General features: G+C 41.1%; 2 protein-coding genes across 2 annotated transcripts in view; both read right to left on the reverse strand.

Annotated features, from left to right (window-relative positions):
* LOC140492007 (very low-density lipoprotein receptor-like) overlaps positions 1-450 on the reverse strand; it is a 54,815-nt gene extending 54,365 nt beyond the window's left edge. Inside the window, exon 1 of the mRNA XM_072590601.1 lies at positions 402-450. The gene's annotated coding sequence lies outside the window, so the exon portion shown is untranslated. The remainder of the gene's footprint in view (positions 1-401) is intronic.
* A 110-nt stretch (positions 451-560) lies between these two features.
* On the reverse strand, positions 561-17,880 carry LOC140492565 (very low-density lipoprotein receptor-like). The gene is made up of 15 exons (XM_072591532.1): positions 17,877-17,880; positions 17,027-17,152; positions 15,945-16,067; positions 14,127-14,498; positions 12,846-12,965; positions 12,645-12,761; positions 9,602-9,718; positions 9,396-9,521; positions 8,181-8,352; positions 7,699-7,923; positions 6,138-6,256; positions 5,922-6,061; positions 2,161-2,302; positions 1,007-1,153; positions 561-580 (listed from the first exon to the last, which is right to left on the reverse strand). Exons 1-15 carry the CDS (start codon positions 17,878-17,880, stop codon positions 561-563), a joined length of 2,070 nt encoding a protein of 689 aa, XP_072447633.1.
* Position 17,881: the final 1 nt, after the last annotated feature.

Genomic DNA, 17,881 nt, shown 5'->3' on the forward strand with positions numbered 1-17,881 from the left:
TAGGTCACCTGGAGTAAAGTTATATAATGCGCCAAATTCTGCATTCACTCAGCAGAAATTAAAAAGGTTGAAGTCTAATGCTTTGAGGCAATTCATTAAGCAAAACAAAAAACCAAAAAAAGCTATAGACTGTACAGGTAGTTCTTCTATAAAAGGGTTGTATTCTTGTGCAATCCCACATAGAAAAATCATGCTTCAGAAACACTTCAGTGTTAACAATGTAAATCACATTTCAGTCAACATTAGAAGTGCACTTTATAAAGAACATTCCCTGTTAGTCACTTGGGTTGGTGATTTGGTTAAATGAAACAGGTTTATCAGAACATCTAAAAAAGTATTCCCATTACTGAGATGAATTACTAAAAATGCAACCACTCCATTCAGAAACCATGGATACTTACAACATATTCCAGGGCTTTCATCAGACCCATATTTACAGTCAGCATTACCATCACATAACCATCGTCCAGGGATGCATTTCCCACTTGGGCACATAAACTCCGACGGCTTACAGGTCACATTACCTAACAATTATAAACCAGAGTCTTAAAAAAAACAGTTTAGAGCACATCCAGGCTACCTGAGGCAAATTTATGATAAACAGATCAAGTTGGCAGAAATCTCATTTTGCTATAGCTAGCAGCTTCTAGCAAAGCAAAGTTTTTGCCATCTTTGGTAAAAGCTGGATCAAGGATCTGGTCTACAGAAGGATGCTGCATGAAGTAGAAGTTATGCTAAATACTTCGACTGAGACAAAGTCTCCCAAGTAGGTGCAAACTGAAGACATGTACAATGTTTGAAAATTTCTTACTGAGCTTCAACATTTTATTTATTCCATCAATTCATTAGAACTGTCCACAGATTGCAACCAGGATTTTGATTAAGAAATAAGAGTAGATTTCAGAATGAGTTAGCATTTTCTGAACAAGCTATTTATACCATGTCACTTGTCCTCCAGGCCATATAGGTCTTCCTTCAAAAAAGGATTCTGCAAAACTATACACACCTATTTTACAGTACCACCCATCCTCTAGCATCATTCCAAGTGGACATATGCAGGTAGATCTCTTGGAAAAACTGCTAACTTGAGGAGCAGGTACACACATGTATTCACAACTTCTATTTTTAGTATCTATATCACACCAGTTCCTTCCTGCAGAGAAAGTTCAAAGTCAAGAGATGTAAAATTGAATGTTAATCAATGGAGACTACAAACTTAAATAACCACTTGTCACACATTCAATGAATATCCCCAAAACAGGACACAAGTGAACCAGATGAGCTTTGCAATGATAGCCATTATTACTGGATTAACTTTACGTTCCAGATTTAACAATTGAAATTTAAACAATTGTTGCAGGGAGATTTCAACCCAAGCCATTAGTGATAGTCTGGATCGCTCATCAACTCATTACTGCTATGCCACAAGTTTTGGTCCCTTATGGAAACTATTTCAATAGAGGCAGTTTAAAGAATGTTTAAATGGATAGCCCCTAATATGGAGACTCTAATCATGAGTTAAGAATGAGGGGTAATGATCTCATTGAAACATAATTGGATTCTCGGGGCCTTGACTGGGCAAATGCTAAGGATGTTGCCCCTCATGGGACCCATCTGGGACCAGAGGGTGTAGTCTCAGAACAAAAGAGGTGTCAATCCAAAACTGAAAGAACAATTCCCTCAAGGAGCTGTCTTTGAAACTGGGATCCCACATCTGTGGCAAGTTTTGTTTATATTCAAGGCAGAATTAAACTCAAATCAGGAGGGGGACAAAAGCTATGGAAAATGCAGGAAGCGGACACAGGAGTATGAGATCAGCATGATCCTGTCAATTAGTGGATTAGGCTGGAGGAGCTGAATGGCTTCCTGCTCTTTACCTTCAAGGTTTTATAACTTGTGTTGCATTGACAATTTCCAAGTTACATTGGAGATGCTGGCAATATCGTTGCATTCTCTCCACAAAAATTGTAAAATAGCATCAAAAGCTAATGAACAGTGCCCATTCTTCCTGCCCCATGGCAGACTGATTCTCGGAGACACCGGTTAAGATTTACAAAATTAGGTAAATATAGCAAAAGCCAAAAGTCTAGATATTTAAAAAAGGGAAAAAGCAACAGTTTTTATACAAAACTCATCTCTACAAAGACAGCCAAAGCTTACCTGATGGCTGCACCAACTTATGATAAATAATGAAATCTCTAGCTCCATTCAGATTAGAAACCAAAGTTACAAGATTTCCTCCAGTGAACTTGTTGGCTTCATGAATAGCTTCATTTTCATCATCAATCCAGAAGACACTATCCTGAAACAGAAATAATTTCTGCTCATTAACCAAATTAATTCTAATGACTTTTGCCCCCTGCCTCACTCGGGGGGGGGGGGGGGGGTGGAAGTTGAAACCCTTGTGTAGTTGGTTGATATTTTACATTAAAAAACCATTGATCTTCAAAAGCAATTGAACCTACAAAGTATCTGCAGAATCCCAAATTATCCGGGGTTCAGCATCAGTGGGTCTGAGTGAGTGACCCTACTGTTGCAGCACACTGGAGCATGTAGCAGCTATATGTGTGGGAAGAGGAAATCACAGCCAGGAGAGGCTGTACATGTTTGTGTGCACCTGTGGAGAAACTGTGGAAGTGTAGTGACTTTTGGAAAGGCTTCTGTTTGCTGTCTGTCCAGGAGACTCATCCACAGCCACACTGGGGAGAGGCTATTCTCCTGCCCTGTCTGTGGAAAGTGCTGCAGCAGTTCCTCCAGCCTGATGAGGCACCAGTGAGCAGGGAGATTGCTGACCCACCAGCAGGTCCACATGGGGGAAAAAAAAAGGCCCTTCAGCTGGCCTGAGTGCAGGAAGGCCTTCAGCTGTTCCTCCAAACTGGTAAGACACCAGCGAGTTCACATGCCATTGCAGGGGGATTGAAAGGCCAGTTGATAATGGCACTCTACCATCGCACTGTCAACCCAGTTTGAGGATTCCCAGGTTTGAATCCCGTGGTGGCAAATGGTGGAATTAAAATTTGGTCAGAAACCTGGAGTTCAGAATTTAACAAAAATACCATCTATGGTGTGTGTGTGGGGGGGGGGGGGGGGGGGGGGGTGTAATGGAAAATTATCTATTTACTGTGAAATTTAGATTAGATTAGAGTAGAGTACTTAGTGTGGAAACAGGCCCTTCGACCCAACAAGTCCACACCGCCCCGCCGAAGCGCAACCCACCCATACCCCTACATCTACCCCTTACCTAACACTACGGGCAATTTAGCATGGCCAATTCACCTGACCTGCACATCTTTGGACTGTGGAGGAAACCGGAGCACCCGGAGGAAACCCATGCAGACACAGGGAGAATGTGTGGAGTTTGCACGGTCAGTTGCCTGAGGCAGGAATTGAACCCAGGTCTCTGGCGCTAACCACTGTGCACCTCTGTACTGAGCTTTGTAAACACTGCTTTAAAGAAGGTTTGACATTAGCCTATCTGTTTGAATTTTGTAAACCTTCAACATGACCTTGCAATAGTTGAACTCAGTGAAAAGCTGAAGATATATGTCTAGGACCAGGGGATAACTGGAGTTTCCCCCAGTCTTTGGGCTTGAGGGAGTAAGATAAGAAACACCAAGGCTAGCATCTGTGCAGTGTTTCAGTACTCTTTGCATTGAGGCATCTGGCTTAGTGTAATGAGTCAATCCTGCAGGATTTAAAAAGTAAAGATCCTTTCTTTGCTCTTGCTAATAAATGAGACAAGTAGATTTAAATTTCCACTTCAGGGGAATCCCCATCTGATTTATTCATGTTCTTTTAGTGGAAGGAAATGGATTCACTCACTCGTTCCAGCTGCATCCTTTACCTGGTCTGGCCTACATGTGACTGCAAACCCACAGCAGTCTGGTTGACTCTACACTGCACCCCCTGGCAAATGAATGGAGAAACTTAGAGACAAGTTACAGGTTGAAATTGCTGAGTGAATTGCTCCAGGCTGTACCAAGGATCCAATTACAAAAAGGAACAACTGTGCTGACCAATAGTAAAGAAAGTGAGTGGGGTAGGGGTGTGGGCATGACATTGTGCTATTTAAGCAGCAGCTACTTTTTCCTACACCTTTTTGTGAGGGGGATCGGAGGCTGTAACAAAGTTGGGTCACAGTAAAGGTTACCTGAACTTAGGCTCTCATTCCCCATGGGAGACTGATTAGCAAGGTTAGATCTCATGGAATACAGGGAGAACTAGCCATTTGGATACAGAACTGGCTCAAAGGTAGAAGACAGAGGGTGGTGGTGGTGGAGGGTTGTTTTTCAGACTGGACACCTGTGACCAGTGGAATGCCACAAGGATTGGTGCTGGGCCCTCTACCTTTTGGCATTCATATAAATGATTTGGATGCAAGCACAAGAGGTACAGTTAGTATGTTTGCAGATGACACCAAAATTGGTGGTGTAGTGGACAGCGAAGAAGGTTACCTCAGATTACAAAAGGATCTGGACCAGATGGGCCAATGGGCTGAGAAGTGGCAGATGGAGTTTAATTCAGATAAATGCGAGGTGCTGCATTTTGGGAAAGCAAATCTTAGCAGGACTTGGACACTTAATGGTAAGGTCCTAGGGAGTGTTGCTGAACAAAGAGACCTTGGAGTGCAGGTTCATAGCTCCTTGAAAGTGGAGTCGCAGGTAGATAGGATAGTGAAGGTGGCGTTTGGTATGACCAATAAAGGAAAGCAAAGCATTGAGTACAGGAGTTGGGAGGTCATGTTGCAGCTGTACAGGACATTGGTTAGGCCACTGTTGGAATATTGCGTGCAATTCTGGTCTCCTTCCTATCGGAAAGATGTTGTGAAACTTGAAAGGGTTCAGAAAAGATTTAAGGATATTGCCAGCGTTGGAGGATCTGAGCTACAGGGAGAGGCTGAACAGGTTGGGGCTGTTTTCCCTGGAGCATCGGAGGCTGAGGCGTGACCTTAGAGGTTTACAAAATTAGGTTAGTGTGGAAACAGGCCCTTTGGCCCAATAAGTCCACACCGACCCGCCAAAGCGCAACCCACCCACACCCCTACATTTACCCCTTACCTAACACTACGGGAAATTTAGCATGGCCAATTCACCTGACCTGCACATCTTTGGACTGTGGGAGGAAACCGGAGCACTGGAGGAAGATTATGGAGGGGCATGGATAGGATAAATAGACAGTCTTTTCCCTGGGGTCATGGAGTCCAGAACTTGAGGGCATAGGTTTAAGTCGAGAGGGGAAGATATAAAAAAACCTAAGGGGCAACTCTTTCACGCAGAGGGTGGTGCGTGTATGGAATGAGCTGCCAGAGGATGTGGTGGAGGCTGGTACATTTGCAACATCTAAGAGGCATTTGGATGGGTATATGAATAGGAAGGGTTTGGAGGGATATAGGCCAGGTGCTGGCTGGTGGGACTAGATTGGGTTGGGATATCTGGTCGGCATGGACAGAGGGGTGTGTTTCCATGCTGTACATCTGACTCTATGACTCAGTAGAGAGATATAGGGAACAGACTGCAAAGAGACATTGCATCCAACTGAATAGGAGTTTCAGTTCCACATAAAGAGGAACTGCAGATATCAGTTAGCCTGGAAGCAAGAGGGTCAAAACATCTTTGAACTAGGATATTACCTCTTCATAGGATTCCAAGTATCAAGCAACTGCAGCTTTGTGCATATCCCAGGTAAAAATGAAACCTTCCACAATTGCTGCACATTTAGAATTACACCACAAACACCTTATTTTATGGATCTAAGTAAACCTGGTGTGCTTCGTGTTATAGTATTACCTCCCTGGATAGGAGAGATCATGAGGAAATTCAACACAATAGACATACTAGTTCCTCACATTCAATATTAAACAAAAACAACATTCTGCAGACAAGGTTGTTTGTTAACATGCATTTTTAAACAATTCATCTCACCTGAAATACTGAAACAGCAAATGAATGAGCAAGGAATTCTTTTGACTGCAGGACTATCCTTCTATCCTGACCATGGAGATCAATACTTGACAAGATGTGCAGCTTGGAGTCAATCCAATAGAGGCGGCTTTTCACAAGATCTGGAGGCAACAAAAACACTTGTTCAAGGTTGGTTATTGAAGGCACTGAACAAGGTTAAGAGGAGTTATCACAAACCAAGTGCAATTCCATTTGGCTGCTGAATCCCTCCAGTGACAAGGAGCTGTCGACCCACACCATTCATTCCAGATTTTTCTATCTTTGCTGGCTCACCACAGTCTGACCAGTAAACAAACCTTAAAAAAGACAAAAAAAAGACTGATGCAATCTGCATTGGAGTTTTAATCATTGTATCTGGATACAACTGGCTCACTAAAAAGCAATTCCTCAAATTTGAATTAATACAAGTACGTTAGAATTATTTGGGCTATTGCAGACTGAACATAAGTCAACTAATGAAAGTTCATTTCTTCATGGGATGCAGCTATGAACGAGTCCATTTCCCATCCCTAATTCCCTCAAAAGTTATGGTGAACCAGTGACAGGAGCTCAGGAGTTTGACCAAGTGATTAAGCAACAGTAGTACAATTCCATTTATTAACAAAAATTTTCTGCATAAGCTAATTTAGAAGGATGCAAGTATAACCTCAAAACCCAACTTTTATATTAGACAAGAATATGTGGAGGAAGAGTGTTGGAGGAAGGAGGGAGGCTGCATAAGGATTAGATAGGCTAGGACAGAATGGGCAAAGTGCCAGATCGAATTGTGGGAAAGGGTGAGGTTATGCACTTTGCTGGGAAGAATAGAGACTACCTCTTAATAGCATGCTGGTTCAGTTGGCAGGTAGGAAGGCAAATGTATTCTAGACCATTGAAATGAATGCTAACATTACAAGGGCAGAAAATGCATACTATTAAGGTTGGACAAGGCTCTAGTCAAACCACATTTGGAACACAAATCAGGTTTGGGCACCGTACCTTAAGGATATACTGACCTTGGAAAGGGTTCCAAAGAAAGTTTAATAGAATGATCCCAGGGATGAAGGGCCTGTCACTGAGGAAAGGTTGAGTACTGTATTTGAAGCATAGGGGGTTGTGGAATTCATTGAAACAGAATACTAAGGGGCTTGGACGTGGAGAGTTTTCCATTAGTGAAGAGACTAGGACCTGAAGGCATTGCCTGTGAAGGGACAACCCTTTGGAAGGGAAATGAGGACTTTCATCTGCCAGAGGCTGGTTAACCTGAGGAACTTATTGCCACTTGGAGGTCAAGTCATTGACTACATTTAGGACAGTTTCTTGATTAGTAGTAAAGTGGAATCAAGGGGTAAAGTTAGGAGAACAGAAGTTGAGGAACACAGCCATCAATGGTGGAGCAGAGTCAGTGGACTGTATGGCTTAATTCTGTTCCTATCTCATGGCAATTTTTTTTTAATATATGAGAACATACCCAACTCTTGGCTTATGGAAGCCAGTAGGTTTTCCAATGTTCATTATGTCCAACTGTACCACTTCCCTATTTACATTCTTCAATTTCACATCAGTCAAAGCAGTATATCCAATAGTTTTTAAATGTGCACATGCAGGAAGTTTGGAGTGTTAAGTTTAAATATCTGAGCTAGTTTGGTAGATTAGCATTTACTGTGATTACCATGAGAACATTTGGTATAAAAAGTGAAATTTTAAGTCCAGTGCCAAATAAACTGAAACAATAACTAAAACTGAAGTAATACTGTACCCAGATAATGGATCAACTTCTATAGATGCTGGCTCTTTTAGGTCAGTGTTAAAGAGAATGGTTCTTCTGGTTCCATCAAGTGTTGCAACAGATATAGCTTTTGTACTACGATCAGTCCAGTAGATGTGTTTGTAAATCCAGTCAACAGCAATCCCCACAGGGGTGTCTAGATCTCCAACTACCACAGATGGGCCAGCTTGGTCTTTCCATTCATTAATGGACATACTAAACAGGATAATAGGATTAATTACCTTTAGCTGTCACTTCATTTTTACACAACAGAAATGAAATTGAAGACTTTAATAGTAGCAAGCTTTTCTTTAAACCTCAAGCAACTTATGACAGTGTCAGTATTTGCAAGGTTACCACAGAATCAGTCTTCAAAAGCAAATATTTAACTGCTACAGAAAATTAAGAAATCCCAGAACAGTTTTAACTGTAGTCCAAGTTAGTTTTAAACTTAAATTCTTGCAGTGCTTCACCTGAAAATTGCCTGGTGTCCCACATCAGCCCAGTAAATTCTTTGTTCAGCAATGTCAGCATCCAATGCTACAGCATTTCTCAACTGTACAGCCACCTGAGAATACTCATGGTGATGCAGTCCTAGTTTCCGGATGTCATGTCGATTAGTGAAGATCAAATAAGGTTCTTTCCCTAAGTTAGGGAGAAACAGGTTAGAAAGCAAAACACCAGTGCAACATTAATTTAGGAAGAGAGGTCAACAATGGGAGATCCTAAAGAGAGACAAACTAGGAAAGTGGGTTTTCAAAAATAAACTAGGCTGCCAGCTGCAGTCGATGTTAAACTGTGTTGGACAGAGGACAAACATTTCAATGGTTCGGTGGGGGGGGGGGGGGGGGGGGGGGGGGGGAAGAAAGAGAAAGAGAAAAGAGAGAGAATAGTCAGTCAGTTGCTGATTGAAAGTGGGACAGTTTGAAGAGATCTGATTGACTTCAGAAAACTGTGCCAGAGTTGTAGGTTGGGAGCTGCTACAATCAAAAAGCATCTAACTGGAGGGCAGAGATTTAAAGTGATTTGTGGAAAAAAAAAAGAGAAAGAAAGTTTTTAAAGAATGAGTCATGAGGGTTTGGAATACACTGTGGGGAAGGGAGGAAGGTGGAAGCAGGTTCCAAAAAAAAAAGGCATTAGAGTGTATTGGATTTTTTTTTTAAATAAGCAAAGGCTGTGAATAAAGTGGGAACTTGCTTGGCTCCTCAATTGAGCAGCACTACCTGCAGTAATCAAGGCAAGGGCCCAAAATGGCCACCTTCTACACCATCACTACCTTTACTGTGCAGGTGTTGGAGACAACATGAGGGAGTGAGCAATTTTGATTTCATGACTGTTAAAGGAACACTGGAAAGGAGTGGAAATCACAGCAATAATCTTAATGAGAACAGAATTAAAAGATGACCAAATCACCTATTCTTGCTCAATTCTAATGTCACCATATTTTAAATGCAAATTCTATCCGAGATTTATATTTGGAGGGAAGTGAGGTCAGTGTCTCCAGGTCATAAATCTTTATGAAGATACCTCAATGACAATTTACACTGACAAGCACAGATCCAACATGAAACTTAGCTGGTTACACAGTGAAGTTTTCAGGCACCAAGAATGAAGCTTCCAAATAGGTAGAAACTTGGGTGGGCCAAAGAGTTGGAAAGTTTCTAATTTAAGTAGTGGGTTGTACTTGCCAACTGCCTTGCAAATCCCATTAGCTGGATCCATATGATATCCTTGGTGACATTCACACTTGTAGCTACCTTCCGAATTGATGCAAATTTGACTGCAGCTTTCAGGAATTTGACATTCATCGATATCTGGACAAAGTAGATTAATGAGCTTTGCTTCAATCTTTGAAGGTGATCTCATTTTACATTAGCTGGATTTTGGAACTTACCTATGCAAGTCTGCTTGGACAGTTTAAAGCCTGCAGGACATCCACATTTGTAACCAATTATAAGATCAGTGCAGTTGTGAGAGCACCCCCCATTATTCAGTAAACATTCATTCACATCTAAAAAGGAGAAATCCAGATGTCAATGCCTCCACTTGTTCAACCTTACTCTTAACAGTCATGCTGCTATAATGCAATTGATGAATTGGAACAACTTTAAGGCATGAACTTTTAAAGAGGGTGTTGACAGTAACAATTACACCAAAGCATAATTTTCCAGTAATGTGATGGTTGCATTCTTGTGCAGCCCCACATTATAGAACTCTATTACATGGCTAATGTTTATAGATATTCATATCTTTAAGTTTTATATGCAAAAGTAAGTCTGAGTTCCATTGTTCAAGGAGGAACAACTTGCTTAATTAACCAAAGTTATGTTTTAGTTGGGATCTTAAAAATTGAAAGCACACAAATGCTTAGAGGAGCATCTGAGTGCTATTTAAATAACCTAGGAACAAAAATTATACACTGGCCTTTTCTTTGAGCTCAGGCTAGTTTAAAAAGCACAGCATGCCCAAAAACCATTCAGCTAAAGAAGAATCTTCAATCCAAGTCAGGGACAGCTTGAATTGCTCAAACTGATTTCCCAGACAGAAATTAGATAACCTGAAAATTTGAACTTCAGGGATCAACTCCAGACAAAAGAATGTAGGATAGTGTGCCAGAGCAGCACCAGATATACCCAAAAAAATGGAGATGGCAACCTGATGAGGTTACAAATCAGACTGCTTGTGCTGATATACAAATGCACTCAGTGGGCTAAGTGATGAACTGATCAAAATCTAAGCTCTGCAGTCTCGTCATTGAAAGCAATTTTAAAAAATACTAAAAAAAACAGGAGGTAGCTCCACAAGTTATTCATCAAGATGGGGAAGCCCAGCATATTAGTGCAAAAGGTCAGACTAAAACATTTGCAACCATTGTCAGCTTAATGAATGGATGATCATTTCAGCCTCCAGACCTTCCTGATATCACCATAAGTGTTCAGCCAGACTTCTGCTCACTCCAATGATCGAGAATCAGGACTTTCACTCATTTATGCAAAGGCCATGGACCCTGACAATAGTACACTAACGTTCCTGGTACCTGCTCTGGGCCTAGTTCTGGATTAGTGGTGCTGGAAGAGCACAGCACCAGCACAGATGATTCCTGATGAAGGGCTTTTGCCCGAAACGTCGATTTCACTGCTCATTGGATGCTGCCTGAACTGCTGTGCTCTTCCAGCACCACTAATCCAGTATTTCATTTTCAGCATCTGCAGTCATTGTTTTTACCTGGGCCTAGTTGTGCTATTCCACTAGAAACAACATTGTCAACTTTCCACATCAGCTGATGCCAAGTCATTTCCCAGAAACGGGAGACAAACCTAACCTGGCATTACAACCCCATAAAAAAAAGAGCTGAAGATGCTGTACATTAAAAACAGAAGTTGCGGGAAAAGCTCAACAAGTCTGGCAGCATCTGCTGCAATAAGTCAGAGTTAATGTTTTGGCTGCAGTGACCCTTCCTCAGGACCTGAAGCATAACTGATTTTTCTTCAGATGCTGCCTGACCTAGAGATTGCTGTCAGTAAAGTGAGGAGATTTGTACATGACCAAAATGAATTCTGGAAGCATATGCCCAAATCAGACACTGAAGCCTAAAGAGTTAATGAAACCTAGCCAATATTTAGGTTCAAGCTGACGGTCATGTTCATCTTCATTTCATGAATATAAAAAAGTGGGGCTTCTTTCAGGAACTATTCCTGTTGAAGATCTTTCACTGCTTGCTCATGCAGTCCCAGTACAAACTCAGGAACTGTCTTTAATAAGAGCACAATTTAGGTAAAAACATGACTACAGATACTGGAAACCAGATTCTGGATTCGTGGTGCTGGAAGAGCACAGCAGTTTAGGCAGCATCCAAGGAGCTTCAAAATCGACATTTTGGGCAAAAGCCCTTCATCAGGAATAAAGGCAGGGAGCCTGAAGTGTGGAGAGATAAGCTAGAGGGTGGGGAGAAAGTAGCATCAAGCACAATAGGCGAGTGGGGGAGGGGATAAAGGTGATAGGTCAGGGAGGAGGGTGGAGTGGATAGGTGGAAAAGGTGGAAAAGATGGGCAGGTAGGATTGAAGAGCTTCAGGACAGAGGAAATGACCTGGGAGTTGCAGTGGGAGAGGGACTCGGATTCTTGTAGAGGAGGAAAACTTCAAGGCAGGCATTCTTGCAAGAGGATTCGCAGTAGAGTTAAAATCAACGTGGTAAAAACTGGCTGTGCATTTAACCTGGAAGGTTTCACCTTCCACATCAGCACTTGAAGCCCTAGTTTGCATGTTAGTTATTTCAGACAATTACTTTACTTCAGTTGAAGTGTCTCAAGTTTCCAAACGACTGCATTTCCTGCAGGTGTTTTTAAACAGTGAATGAGCAAGCCTTTCTCCTTGATCATTCCAATTGAATAGAAGGACCAGTTTCTAGACAGGACAGTGCAAATGTTGCAAACAAATGTCAGGATAGGTGTATCTGCACCTACATATTTCCTAGCAGAGACAAGACAGACAATGGTACAGCAGCCAAATCTAAAATAAGTCAGCAATTCCAAGAAACTAGCAAACCTGCTGGGCACCAAAGGAACAAAATCGAGCGCAGTTTGGGGAAAGTAAAATTCTTGATTAATGCTAATACTAGCTTCAAAACAGGTAACTTAGAACAGTACACAAAAATCTACAGTATCACTTCCACAAGGAATTCCTGAGTCCTAGCTAATTGACAGACAAGTCTATTAGAAACAGATTGATTATTTTTGGTGTGTAAACTGACTACCACATTTACAAAGTGTGCAAATGGCTAAAATGGTTTAAACAACTTAAGAAAAACAGTTGAAGGCCGAGAGACCAAAGGAGGCAGCCAGTGCAAGTTAGATCACAAATCAGATTAGGAATTAGCAATTATGTTCACCAAACCAGAATGCCAAGGATGAATAAGTGATCACCAGTTAAACACTTACTGCATCCTTTAATGGGCTCATCACTCCAATCCTGGCAGTCTTGATGTCGGTTACACACTAAAGATATGTTTATGCATTCACCACTTTGGCATTTGAAGTCATCAAGTCCTGTACATTCTAATGCAGGGAAGAGAGTGAACAATAAGAGGTCTGAAGTCTGAAACATGGACTGTTACTGTAGCCAGATACTATAAAACCTACCACTCTCACAGTTGGCCTCATCACTTCCATCAGTACAGTCCCAAACTCCATTACACTCTATGTTTCCAGGAAGACAAGTACCATCACATTGGAAAGTATCTGGTTTACAGACTAGAGGAGCTAAAAGCAAAGACAATGTTCCTTTTAGTACAGAAATATTTTCAATATGAATGCTGATTTGTCCAAGCATTAAAATACATTTCTGGCAGTGAATTTACCAAATTTACTTGACAATGAGATTTTGTTTTGAAGATACCAATAGCCTTAGTTATTTTCACACAAGCTATCCTGACAGATCAGTTGAAGGCCCTCCCCCTCCATTTGCACAAGGAACTCAAATGCAGAATGACAATGTATTTGTTGAATTCTCCAACACAGATAGGATATCCCTAAAATCCTGATGTTGCAATCTTAGCTTTTTTAAAAATATACAGATAAGTTGTAAAGCAATTCCATACGTCCATTTAAAAATAGAGTCACAAATGAGAATGAAATGCTGATCTACAGAACCCCAGTTTAAGCCATGCTTGAACCAGAGTTGAACGACAATTTGGATCAGCTGAGGATGTTGAGTGAAAACTTAAAAAGCACTCTTCAGTTTGGCATGAAGAAGCCAATTAAGAGATGCAGAACTAAACTCAATACAGGCTACTGTATTATACAGTACAGTATCCAAAACTGATAGCTGGAAGTGTGCACATAGTACCAAACTCAAATTGGAAAGGTGAATCAGTGTCATTGTTAGAGTATAATCGTGACAGCTCTAACTTCAATGCGTACCTCAAGCGAAACTCCAATGAGGTTGAGGTGGCAGAAACACCCTAACTCTGCAATGATTTGGATTTCAAAAACTGGTCAATGACATGAAAATTTAACTTGGAAAGTTTTGGACAAGAGGAACAAATGCATTATACACATGAATAGATTTAGTCTAGGTAACTGCTCAGTTAGTTGGAGATTTAATGAATTGGAGAGAAAAAAGGGAAGTACTCCATTGCATTAGTGTAATTAGCCAACTCCATTCACATTTAAAATAAATCATTGGAAAAAAAAAAATCAGCCAAAACACCAGCAAAAAAACTGACTAGAGATGGTCGAAGTCAATAAAGCCACCTAAAGATTTTAAAAAAGAAAATCTGACTGCAGAAAGGGTCTGAGATCACAAAAAAAGTGAACGAAAGATCTCCAATCAATTGTTATCCTTTGTTGAAATGGGTTACATCTCCTCCCGCGAAGAGGGCACAACTGGCAGAAGTGTAAAGGGCAAAACTGATAACTTACGACAATTTATTTCATCACTGCCATCTTTACAATCTGTATCACCATCACAGAACCATTTACTGTGAATGCATTCACCAGAGCGACACGGAATGTCATCAGGAGAGCAAGTCACAGGAGGAAGAGTGTTGTGCTTGCAGTGGTCTGGAGATTCATCAGACTGGTCAGCACAGTCAGCATGGCCATCACATATCCAGTCCAGGGGAATACATTTAGAATCATTGCAATGAAACTCCCATGGGTGACAGATAGATGGAGCGCAGTTTCTTTCATCACTTCCGTCATTACAGTCATAATCCCCATTGCAGACAAAGGCTCTGGAAACACATCTACCACTGGAACAAGTAAACTCTCCTGGACTGCAAGTAAGGTTACCTGGGGGAGGAAAAAAAGTATTTACACTGACTTCATATCAATACATAACCATTGGGTACAGTGTACTAAACTTGGAGATTACACTACATGTTGGACCAAAGATTCTTTACAGACCTATGAGCTAGTAGTTTTTACATAAGCTAAAGTTATGAATTCTAGTTCTTAAATCAATAGTCATTCTCTTCCATGCAATCTACAAAAACAACCCTGGCCCACCTCAGTCTAGGTAATAACAACCAATTGTTTGAAGACTGGCAAGCCACTTGGAGAAAGATGCTCAAGTGGCTTTCAAGCTCTTAGCCACCCTCAGTCTATTGGAGCAAGGGATAGGGGAAGGAGGAATCCATGCTCACATCCCAGAGAGAAAAATGTTTGGAACAAACTTGCCCTGGATCTAGTGTAAGGTGAGTTCAGCTATTTCAAGTGTTGGACTTAGTCAAATGGCTCTGAATTCTGAATAGAAATGCAGGTCTTCTGCACACCCATGCAGACTAGTGCACCCCAGTGACAATGCACTAAGTTCTCTGCAGTTCAGGCAAACAGACCCAGATCCTGCATCAGGTAGTGAGTGATTAGTACTGGAGAGAAAAAGGTGGTGTGAACTACTGCTATGGGGCAGTGTCATCGCCCCACGGGCAGGGGGATGGAAATATGAAACAGAGGGCCAGTATGACTTCTTTCACTAGTGAAAGATGGAGTCAGAGCCAAGGATCCCTGACTAAAAAAAGGTCAGGGATTTCAGGGAAGAGAAGTGGAAAGGAGGGTTGGAGGTCACAAATCAAAGTTACACAGTCTCAGCAATTAATTTATTCCAAGTGTTGATTTCAGCCTGTTCATTTCCAAAAAGTGGAAATTAGTAGAAAGAGCCCAATTTCATTAAAACACCTTTTTAAAACCAGATCTACTTTGTACGATGTGTTTGTTTTTCTAAGATTAAATTTCCTAGTGTGGAAACAGGCCCTTCGGCCCAACAAATCCATAGACCCTCTGAAGAGTAACCCACCCAGATTCTGCTCCCTCTGCCTAATGCACCTAACATTACAGCCAATCCATATGACTGGCAATCCTTTGTATTGTGGGAGGAAACTAGAGTACCCAGGAAACCCCACATAGACATCTGTGGGATTTGCATGTTCTCAGTCACCAGAGACTGGAATCTAACCTGGGCCCCTTGTGCTGGAGGATAGTGTGAACCACTGAACCATGTGCTGCCTATTAAAATTGAATAGTTCTCTCCCTCCTCCCCCCAAAGTGTTACTGGCACATCCTAAATCTCATTCTGTACATCTTTGTTTGTGATCAGTACAGGCAGATTGTAGTAAGCAAAGCTTTTCACTGTACTTTGGTACACATGACAATGAATCCCATAAAATCAGTTCTGGGACAATGTTCACTCATTTGCAGAGTGTGGACACAAATTAAAAGTTTGTCACATTGTCGACCTACCACAATTCTCTTCATCACTGCCAGTATTACAGTCCTTTTCCCCATCACATTTCCAAGTCACAGGAATACACTGAAGGGAGCCAGGACCACAGCTAATTTCATTCATATGACAGATACTGGTGTCTAAAAAAAATCAAGTTCAATTTTAAGAACAGTTATACCATAAATTTTCAAACATGTAGATTAGGCACACCAATACAAAAGATTTACTAATGATGGGACAAAGACAAGTGTTCAATATGCAGAGGTGAGATTTGCATTCAAACACATTGACATGCCCAATTATCCAGCAAAAATACAGACAATTCCAGTCATGTAATGTTAATACTACTTGTTTCAAATGAACTTTGGGAAGTAAAACTGGTGATGTTTCATTGAAAAGACAGTAAAGTGGGTTTGAGAAGATTTGTAGCTCCGGTTGGGGGTTCTGTAAGCTTGCTCACTGAGCTGGACTGGTTGTTTTGAAGGAACCTTCCAGCTCAATGAGCAAACTTACATACAAAAGATAGTAAACCGGCAAATCAGTGTTTCATACAGTACTGAGCATGTTCAGTTTTCATTTCCATTGACTTCATAAGAGTAAAGAAATTGGCAAATGACAAAAATAAAATCTTAATTTAAAACCTTAAGCTAGAGATGACATTTGAACAAGAAAAGTCACTTTGCATCCATCTTTCCATCTATTTCAATATGGCAGTGAAAATTAATTCAGTTGCTACATTAGCTAAGTGTAGCGCTACCAGGTTAAAAAAAGTTCAAAGATGGTGCTGTACTGTAGAAACCACCCCTTATTTCCACTTTAATTGTGCATTGGTAAAGGAAGCCATGGACAACCCATAAGCACTTAAAGGAATCAGATAGCAGTGAGAACAATTAAAAAAAGTGACATTTAAAAACTAAATTCATTAAATACTGTACAATTAAGATTAAAGCAGACTAGTGTCCAAAATTGAAGTCAGATGCAGTGAAATGTCATAAATAGTTAGTGAGAATTTGATTAAATCATTAGTGTTTCACCTTCACAATTGAAGGTAACACCACCCAAGTGATACAAGAGCAATACACCAAGTACAGATACTTACAACATATGTCTGAGGCTTCGTCAGATCCATCTTCACAATCAGCCACGCCATCACACTGCCATTTACTGGGCACACATTGTCCATCATGACAGATGAAGTCTGATGCTTGACAGGTAGTATTACCAGCTAGGGGAAAGAGAACATGTCAAGCTCTATTCAGATGGGCTACAAATTTTGGTGTACTGGCTGTACATCTTGAACCAGCAGTGTGACAACACTTCTCCTTTAAACAAAGTTTATTCGCCCTTAGGAGGAGAAGGACTGAAAAGTATTTTTAGGGCCAGCTTGATTATAGCTAGCCTTTAGCCTGAGGCAGTATGTTAAGTGCAAAAGTATTTTTAAACAAATGGAAAAAAGGGTGCAGCCAGTCCTCCTAGGTCATCTTTTCTTTGGCCTGGCTATACACAAAGCAGGAGAAAGTGAGGACTACAGACACTGGAGACTACCAATGGAGTGTGGTGCTGGAAAAGCCCAGCCAGTCAGGCAACATCCAAAGAGCAGGATAAGTCATTCTTGAAGGGCTTTTGCTCAAAATGTCAACTCCCCTGACCAGCAGTGCTTTTTTCCAGCACCCTACACTATCCACTAAGCAGCCAGGCAGTTGGTGGATCCAAAGCAGCTGGTAGCCTGACAGCTCTCCTGTAAGCCCTGGTGTTTGATGTTACCTTTTGTACCAAGGGATTTTAAAAATGGGGATGGTTGCGAGTATTTGGAACAACATTACATTGGGATGATCTGTTGGACTTTCAGATAAGTTTTTGGTATTCTATTCTCGTTTTCCATTTTGTTTAAAAACACTAAAGATTGCTGAATGAAAATGCTTTGACCAGCTGCATCTCTCCTGGCATACCCATG

The sequence above is a fragment of the Chiloscyllium punctatum genome, chromosome 2 (genome assembly GCF_047496795.1).
Source record: "Chiloscyllium punctatum isolate Juve2018m chromosome 2, sChiPun1.3, whole genome shotgun sequence".
Taxonomy (NCBI): domain Eukaryota; kingdom Metazoa; phylum Chordata; class Chondrichthyes; order Orectolobiformes; family Hemiscylliidae; genus Chiloscyllium; species Chiloscyllium punctatum.